A 10069-nucleotide genomic window follows, 5' to 3' on the forward strand; every position below is an offset into this window, starting at 1 on the left:
ATATGTCAAATAAAGACAGTTGTTAATAGATTGTGAGATGAGAGATACACATAATATTTTTTTAGTAGCTTTTTATGGCTCTATGCGGAAAAAATTCATTGAGATAATGGGATGAACGTGTATATAATTGAAAAAAATAGGGACAATTTGAAAAAAAAAACTCTATCTGACATTATCGGTTAAGATATATTTTTATTTTATATAGGGAATTAATTGCAGGTACAAAATTTCAGTTTCTGCACTGAAAGTAAATTGAGAAGTTCGTCTGTGTATATGCTAAAAAATCTCTAATAAAAAGAGAGGAAATAGTAGCTTGAACAAGTGGATTGGATCTTGACAAGCCTAATTCTTTGAGTCGCTTTCCATTACAAAAAGGAAGTAATATCAACCCAAATTGTGGAAGTTGTTGGAGTACTAGATGTCTATACAATTTTAATTTGGTGAATACAGCCAAGCATAATGAAATACTTGGTTCTGCAGCTTGAACCAAAATCTTCTTGATAATAGTTCGATCTAGTGATCTGTCGAAGCAGCATAAGAAAGGAACAGCGAAGGTGTTGTCTCAATCTCAAGCAAAGGACATTTTTTAAAAAGATACTGTGGATGCACGGTCCAAATTTCATACAAGCGATCTCTAAAATATGTAGGGGGAGGATCCGTATCCTTCCAGGTACCTGACTCAATACAATTGAAATGGACGGTTCAGATTTAATTTCAACAGGTGAGTGCTCGGGATGGAGTTGGGGGGCAGTATTATTTGTGCTTTGAGATTCATACCAAGTTAAAAATTGTAATTTCAGACCGTACGATTCAATTGTCCCCGGTTCAGGTAACCAGAGGGAATGTGAATTCGTAGGGGGAGGGGGCTAATTCTGGATTACCTATTCTTTCTAAAATTTGTAACATGTTTTTTTTCTAGAAAAGATTTTGTTGAGACTTGCTGATATTATTTCCAAAGTGGTTGTACACATTTTCTTCATTGAAAGTCGTGGCAATTTCCTCAGTAGGCTAAATCCCAACGCAAGTCTACCGAAGAAACACCTAGAATCCTTTTACAGAATAATCCATGGTCAAATTTTTTTGTTTGGTCTCTTTTAATATGGCTCAAGTGAAAAATCCTTTTTGAAGTAAACCTGTTGAATAGAGGTTTAGGAGGTTAATTTAGATAGATAGCAATCAGTAACTATTTCTTGATCAGCTTGTCGGGTTCGCGAATTCCAAACACCAAAGCATCATTAAATGGACAAAATAATAATATTATTTCAGGATCTAATCTGCCTAAAATTTAGATGATTTTACATATCATTCTCCTTATAGTTTTGATGTGTTGTTATCTCTGTTCTATTATCAGTTATTCCTAATTATTAATATTTTAATTAATATTGAGAGCCAGAATATGAATTAAATTCAAAAGAATCGGATTCTGGATCATTTATCATTTACAAATATAAAAATGGTCCTTGTTGATAAAGCATAGGATCTCGCAAGAGCACGTCACAAATCTTTAGTCAAAGATATAGCTAATTAAGTCAAAACTGATCACCTAATCTCGAGGCATCATGACAAACTCTCTGCAACTGAAGAAAAAAAAAAAAGTGCCTTTCAACCAATTAACGTAACTAATTTAACACACGTGTGACGGTGTGAAGTAATTATAACTTTTCAATTTCACACCTCCCCACCCCCCCTATAAAACAGAGGCGAATCAACTATAGCATTGTCAATCCATTTCGTTTGCACAAGCATAAACCTTACATCATGTCAAGCCTGTCTAAGCTAATTTGTCCTGCCACTTCTCTAACTTCCTCTCCCGGCCCCTCTGCATGCAACTTCCAGCCCCACAAAATCTCCTCCCCTATTCACTTCCCTAGAAGAACATATAACCCTAAAATTGCATGCAAGTCCACTTCCGATGACAGCCAAAAATCCAACTCCAGCCGGCGTGAGGTCTTAATCAGCCTCGGTGGTTTATATGGCGTGACAACCAGCCTAGGCATGAATTACAGTGCATTGGCTGCGCCGGTACAAGCACCGGATATCTCCAAGTGTGGCTCCCCTGAAGACTTGCCGAGCGGTGCAACACCTGTCAATTGCTGCCCGCCATACAAAGGTCAAATAGTCGACTTCAAACTTCCACCCAAGTCGGCCCCACTTCGTGTACGGCCCGCAGCTCATGCGGTGGATAAAGAATACATAGCCAAATATACCAAAGCTATTGAGCTCATGAAAGCACTGCCCGCTGACGATCCACGCAACTTCACGCAACAGGCAAATGTGCACTGTGCATATTGCGATGGTGCTTACGACCAAGTCGGGTTTCCAGATCTTGAGTTACAGATTCACAACAGCTGGCTTTTCTTCCCTTGGCACAGGTTTTACCTATACTTTCATGAGCGCATATTGGGGAAGTTGATTGGAGATGATACTTTTGCGATCCCATTCTGGAACTGGGACGCACCGGCCGGTATGCAGCTCCCGGCGTTGTACGCAAACCCATCATCGTCGCTATATGACAAATTACGTGATGCGAAGCACCAACCACCGTTCCCCATTGACCTAGATTTTAACGGGACAGATCCAACATTTACCAAAGATCAACAGATTGACCATAACCTGAAGATCATGTATCGTCAGGTATGTCATAGAATAGCATGTCTCCAAGCACATATATGAGATATATTCAAAAAAGTTTCTGAAGTATATATATTCAAAATTCCATGGATCGAATATATATATATATATATATATAAACGTTTTCCTGGACTTTGAAACAAAAGTTTCAATTTTTACATTTTCAAAGTCCAAACAATCGATCTAAACCATTTAATATTAAATCTATATTAAAATGTGCTTGGAGACCAAATTTTATATTTATTAAGCCAATTTTAAAATCATTGTTCAATAATTTATAAATTTTTTAGTGTTTAATAAAACCACCGATTTTAAATAGTAAAAAAAAATCCAAAAAAATAGAAAATTTGATCTCCAAACACATTTTAATATAGAGATCACATTTAACTGTTTGAACTTTGAAAAATATAAAACCAATTAGTTGCACGTACGTACCGATAGTTGTTTCAAAGATCTAATATGTATATATTGATCTCTTCTTCTTTTGTTAATTGAAAATACAGGTGGTATCCAATGGTAAAACACCAGAACTTTACATGGGGTCAGCATATCGGGCTGGCGACCAACCTAACCCTGGTAGCGGTTCACTGGAGAACACACCGCATGGAAACGTGCATTTATGGACGGGGGATCGGAACCAACCCAATGGAGAAAACATGGGCAATTTCTACTCTGCTGCGCGTGACCCGATCTTCTTTGCTCACCATGCAAATATCGATCGGTTGTGGTATGTTTGGAAGAAACTTGGAGGGAAGCATCGGGATTTCACTGACTCGGACTGGCTGAATACGACCTTCCTTTTCTATGATGAGAACGCTCAATTGGTACATATTCATATTATTTATTTATAAATTATATATATATATATATATATATCACGAAAGTCTATCTTTGAATTACTAATTAGTTTTATACATAACCGTTCAAATATTTGTAACGTTAATTTTCTCTATATATGCATGGTTGAACAATATTTCGTACATACCTCTCCCTTGATATAAACCTCATTGCATAATTAACGGTCTTAGCTGATGGCTTGACTTGTTAACAGGTCAGAGTTAAAGTCAAGGATTGCTTAGACAATGAGGCCATGAGATTTAAGTACCAAGATGTAGACATCCCATGGCTCAATTCCAGACCTACACCAAAAAAGACAGTACAGAAGTTACAGTCTAAGGCAAGGTCGCTTTCGCAAAAGGATCAGACCCCTGCACCTGCTTTTACGGAACCCAGTTTTCCCGTAACTATTGACCGGCCAGTAACTGCTACTATATCACGTCCCAAGGTGTCACGAAGCAGCAAGGACAAGGACGATGAAGAGGAAGTGCTTATTGTTAAAGGTATAATTACCTCAAATTTCATCCCTTAATCATAATTCATAAATTTATAATTATTAAGTAAACTAATAATATTATTATTTTGACAACATCACGAATCTACGGTTGCTGCTACGATATCATGGTTCCATAATAAAAACCAAAAATCGTACAAACATGTAGCATTTGGACTCAGAAATTGAAACAGCTTCTATCACTACTAGAATATGAATTAATTTATTGCATGCAAAACAATAAAGTAAGAATTATTTCATGTTGAATCCTTTTCTAACTGCAGGGATAAAGCTGGACCATGACAAATTCATCAAGTTTGACGTGTACATCAACGCAACAGATGATGATGATATTACACCCAATGCGAGTGAATTCGCCGGCAGCTTTGTGCATTTGCCACACAAGCACAAGAAGGGAAAGAAGGAGATGAAGCTCGAAACCGTGCTCAAGCTTGGCATCACCGATTTATTAGAGGATATCGGGGCCGAGGACGACCCCACCGTCTTTGTCACACTTGTGCCGCGTTCCAAGGATAAGGTCTCCGTTGGAGGCATCAGAATTGCCTTTTCTAAGTGAACATGAAGAGGAATAAATGGGTTATTAATTTGCTCAACATGCATGCATGTGCATGTCTATAAAAAAAATAAAAATCTTTTGCGCGTAATTTATTGAGGTGAAAGGATTTGGTACTTTGCTTGTAGTAAATAAGAGAGAGAGGTAGATGCTTGCTAGAGATTCTATACACACAATCGCCGGTCTGCATTGTTGTTATAGTTTATTTAGTTTATTTTTCTATCTTTTTTTCGTACCGCTTGAAATAATTAATGCAATTGTGCTTGTACTTGGAAGAAGGGATAGAGGAAAGCACCTTCATTTATTTATTTTAGCGTGATATAAGTGTTTAAAATTTCAAATAAAAAATGGCATACATTAAATTTCGAACTTTTTTCCAATTTATTCATTTATTAGATTAATTACTAGAGTACTTTTATTTTGTATACTACAGTGAAGATTATTAATTTTATCATTTTATATTTTAAACGAGGAACTTGGATGGTTAATTTTAGTTTGAATCAGCTTGAATTAATTGACTCCATGGATTTGCTAATTTCATATATCGAAGCATATTTCTGAGGATATTAATTTTGGGCGTGCCTCGGTTGTATGGCCTTATCTGTGTAAACAACAACAAACAAATAACTAATTTTTCAAAACGTTAATACTGTGTACAATAAAAAAAGCAATTAGGATAAGACGTAGTTGACTCTTAATATTTTTATGTTTTTTTCTTCTTATTTAAAATAGATTGTGTGATTGGTATGCTTCTAAAAGAGGAAAGAAACATTAAAAATTAAGATAAATAGCAAGAAAGAAACTGATAAGACGTAGTTGACGGTGAGTATATAGTCAAAAAGTTTGCAAACTTAACTATTATTACATATTTATAATTATAATTACAATTAATACCGATGAATCATAATGGGCTTTTGATATTTGTAAGAAAAAAGAATATCCACTTGAATCCCACATGTCCTTGTCATAGTTGTCATGATGCTGATGGTTGAGACTGAGTCCGCATTGTCTGTATTAACTCAAAAGAGGTATTTTTTAGTTAATGTATCTCGGTCATCTAATTTTATATAGAGTCAATCAATCAAATTACAGTTTATAATCCATGAACCTTTTAATATTAGTATGAATCTAGTCTGCACGGATCTCAGAACAGATCGGACTGTCCAACTGTACGTATTAACTCAAAAGATTTTTTTTGAGTTAATGCAGAGGATAAGAATTCGGTTTAGACTTTCAAGTCGAGCAATACAAGTTTCTTTTGTCATACTTATGCTCCCTCTTAGGGCGTGTTCGGATTTTACTGTTCACGTGAGAAAAAAAAAATTCACTCAGACTGAATTTTTTTTTTCCACGTGAACACACTACTAGAATATGAGTTTATTGCATGCGTATCACTAATTTGTTGCATGGTAAGGACGGTCCATGCAACAGAAATGGTGTTTTTGAATTCCTCAAACTTGTTGCAAGGGTAGTCCCATGCAACATGTATCGCATGCAAATGTGTGATGGACAACCATGCAACTGTTTTTCATCTACCATTGCAATTACGTTTTGAATGTCATATATTATAATTAATTGGAGGTCCTTGCAACAACTCAACCTCATGCCCATGCAACTACTTTACCCCCTCATTTATATTATATTTTATTGAAGGTTTATGCAACTACTTTACCTCTTGTTTATATTATATTTTATTGAAGGTACATGCAACAACTTAATCACATACGCATGCAACTACTTAACCCCCTGTTTATATTATATTTTATTGAAGGTCCATGCAACTGGTTAACCCTTTATGCATGCAAAAGTTTGGACTAACTATTCTCATGCAATTGCTTGAGACTACCCTTGCAACTGTTTAGTTCCTAGAGACAGATTTATTTCTGTTTATTCTGTATCTCCTTTTCAATGAATTTTTTTTATTATAAATCACAACAACATGAATAATATCAGTTTATAAGAATTCAATACTTTGATAACTTAAATTTTGGGAGTTTGAACACACACTCATTAATTTTTTTTTTCTTATCACCATGGAGTATTATTCTAAATATATACCCATACATGGGCAACATATATATTCAAGAGCACAAAATAACAGATATATATTCATAATAATTTGTTCAATACCACAAAAATATTACAACCACATCACCACATCACCTCACACTTTTTTTAAACAAGTATCATACATATTCAATAATTTGAATTTAAACTCCAAATTAAAACTGATTTAGCTCACCTGCATTATTTAAGGTTTCACAAGTTGTCAAGGGAAAAAAAAAAACTTCTATAAGACTACATAATTTACCGTTATCAATATTTTTTTTCTCAAAAATTAACCAAAACTGTCCCCATCCGTTCTACTTCATATGTAAAGGGGTAGACTAAAGGATCAGCAGCTATTTCCTAAACTTTCTATTTAAAAGAGGGGGGAGGGGGGGGCGGGGGGGAATAAAGAAGTCATATGTTTTATATGGAAGTACATATGGTGCTAAGTGCAGCTATCAAAAAGAAAAAAAAAATGTGCTTTATTATAATATTGCATGCATAAATTAAATGGTGCTAAGTGCAGCTATCAGTACATGTACATTAACTATGTTGATATTTCAATTCTTTTATATGTATATATCAGAAGGTATAACTTAGTATTAATTTGGACTTTGTATATGTCACTTATAACTTAGTATTAATTTGGACTTTGTATATGCCACTCTTCTCATGTACCTATCTAATGTAGAGATGGGCGGTGAAACTGTGTTTTCTGAATAATTCGGCAGTCCTGGTTCTAAATGAAACTTGCTGAGATTGATGGTATGAGTTTAATTTTTTTTTATGCTACCGATAAGAAAATTAGCATGGATCTGACATATAAAGCTCGATAGTGCTTGGTGTATCTCTATGAAAATGTATTGCTTATCTATTGGATTGGATGTGGAACCTGAAAATGAATTTGAATTTCTTATGTTCTCATAATTAATATATATCAGCCACATAGATTAATAACTATATCGTGCAAGAATGTGATCGCCGTATTGAGGAGGAACACACCGAGAGGATAAAAGATCAAGCGAAAAATGAGGTAATGTTCTCTCATATATACAAAATGGTTGGGCTACAACCGCTTCCATCTCAGGTTAGTTAACCAAATTTGATCAACAACAAACCAAATTGACTCAGTTGTAAACCAAATTGACCAGTTAAAAACCAAATTGAACCAGATTTGAATAGTTGTAAGCCAAATAATAGATCAAGCACAAAATCAGTTGCTGTTTTCCCATATTTGACCAGTTGTAAACCAAATTGAACCAGATTTTGTGAAGGCAAATGTTTTGCGTGTGAATGGTTACATTGTTGGGCCAAATATGATTGATTGTATTAATCAATACATAATTACTGTGATTTCACAGTAAATTCAACAAAAATAATATCTAACTTTTTGGAAAAACAAACACGCTATCTGACATTGCACTTTCAAATATAATGCTTAGTTTGAAGGTCCAACCTCTCAAGCAACTCAGGAAGTACCTTCGAATATGCAAATGGAATTCAATCAGGTTAGTACTTCATATTTTTGTTTTAAGTTTTGAATTCTTATGAGAATAGCATCTAAGGAAAGTCTACAATGAAATGAATTAGATGTTCTAACATTACAGTTTGGTATATACATAGGATGTTGCTGGTTCGGTGCAACCAAATCAAGAAGGGCATTTTCAAGCACTGCTGAATTCTCAAACCGCAGAAGAAATTGCAGGTAATGATGCTGCAATGGACAATTGGTGGGCAAATCAACCTTCGACTTGAACTATGGAGGTCTGTGGGGTTGTATTTTGGTTATATTGTATGTATATTTTGTTAACTCATGGTGAGTTTTTTTGGTTAAAACACACAATAAAAACATCTAATTTATGCCCTTGAAGTTCAATTAGATGTTTTCATTGTGTGTTTAACTCATAGGGGTGAGTTCTTTTGGTTAAAGCTTGACTGGAGGGTACATTTTGGGATAAATTACAAGTTAACTCATTAGCGATGATGTTGTTTTATTGCTTTTTATATTTTGGTACAATGTAACAATACTATACTATGTTGTTCAATTCTTATTAGTGGCTTACTAATTTCTCATTGTGTTAAATGTGTTTTATGTAAATATTGATGAATGGAAAACTGGTACCAGATCGGTACATGGAGAGAGGATTGTTGAATTGGAGCGTGCTGATTTGCAGCCATTTCCTATTATTATAATCTTTGGTATATCCACGCAAATATTATGAACAGCAGTGCATGCAAATAAATGGACATCATATCCTTGCAACTAATAACCCATGTAATAAGTTAATCATCTTACCATGCTAATAGTCAGGTGGGACCCACGTAAAATTGTCTTGCTAATAATCACGTGGGACCCACGTAAAATTGCCTTGCTAATAGTTAGGTGGGACCCATGTTTCCTTGCCTTGCATATAGTCAGGTGGGACCAACGTGAGTTAGCCTTTCATATAGATAGGTGGGACCCACGAGTGTTAACCTTGCAAATAGTCAGGTGGGACCCACACTATCTCCATTGCAAATACTACAAACGGGGTCAACTCTAAAAGTATTAGCATGCGTACTTGTTGCAAGGGTAGTGACATGCAACAAGTCAGAAAATAGTTGTTGCATGGGTGTCCTTGCAAATACTTAGTAGTTGTAAGGAAGGTAGTTGTGACGGTACAGTTGCAAGGGTAAGCGCATGCAACAAGCCTTTTTGGACTTGTTGCAAGGGTATGTCCATGCAACAAGTCATTTTCAGATGCATGCAATAAACTCCGATTCTAGTAGTGACAGTAAAATTTAGTTCAAAAATTTTGCAATCCTATTCCTATTCCTATTCCCGTCCGTTTGCCAAACACGCCCTTACAAAGAATGGAAATGGAAACTACTATGATCATTTGCCCCTCTCAACCTTTATTTAATTTTAAGAAAACTAAAGTACAAACAACCTGCTTTTTCATTGAGAGAGAGAGAGTTTGGCAGCTACTGCCAACATTTCAAAAATAAAAAAGAGAGTGAGTGAGATGTGTGTGATTATTAGCTGATAAGGTTGAAGACTGCATCATGATAATTTGTAGAGACATTATTCAGGAGACGAGAAATTAGTTAATTTCTTTATCCACGTCTTCTTTTTTTGGTTTCATATGTTTTATCTTTGTTGTAATTTTTGTGATTTAGAATTGGAATACATTCATGAGTTTGGCCAACTTTTTTGACAAGTGCTCATATTTCAGGTAGTAATTCTTTATAAAATCTAGAATAAATAGAAGAAATTTTTTTCTTACCATTGATATGGACATTCATGAGTTTGGAATATGTATTTTTTATTTATTTTTTAATGTGAAGGTTATGCCTTCATATATATTCGATATTTCCGTTGATATGGACATCAATAGTGTTAGGCTTTATAAAGTTTTGATTAAAAACAAAAAGTAAATTAAAACCAAAAATAAATAAAATATACACTAAAAGATATAGGAATAAATTGTGTTTAGTATTAGCGT

General features: G+C 34.8%; 1 protein-coding gene across 2 annotated transcripts; it reads left to right on the forward strand.

The window, feature by feature from the left end:
* Positions 1-1724: 1724 nt before the first annotated feature.
* Positions 1725-4900, forward strand: LOC144569513 (polyphenol oxidase, chloroplastic-like). 2 transcript variants are annotated; one of them, XM_078319893.1, is made up of 5 exons: positions 1725-2634; positions 3135-3455; positions 3683-3787; positions 3830-3971; positions 4246-4900. In XM_078319893.1, exons 1-5 carry the CDS (start codon positions 1759-1761, stop codon positions 4536-4538), a joined length of 1737 nt encoding a protein of 578 aa, XP_078176019.1. In that variant the 5' UTR covers positions 1725-1758; the 3' UTR covers positions 4539-4900. The 2 variants fall into 2 exon arrangements, with proteins under 2 accessions (XP_078176019.1, XP_078176018.1); XM_078319892.1 differs by having other exon boundaries at positions 3683-3971.
* Positions 4901-10069: the final 5169 nt, after the last annotated feature.

This window comes from Carex rostrata, chromosome 18 (assembly GCF_964058835.1).
Source record: "Carex rostrata chromosome 18, lpCarRost1.2, whole genome shotgun sequence".
NCBI classification, from domain to species: Eukaryota; Viridiplantae; Streptophyta; class Magnoliopsida; order Poales; family Cyperaceae; genus Carex; species Carex rostrata.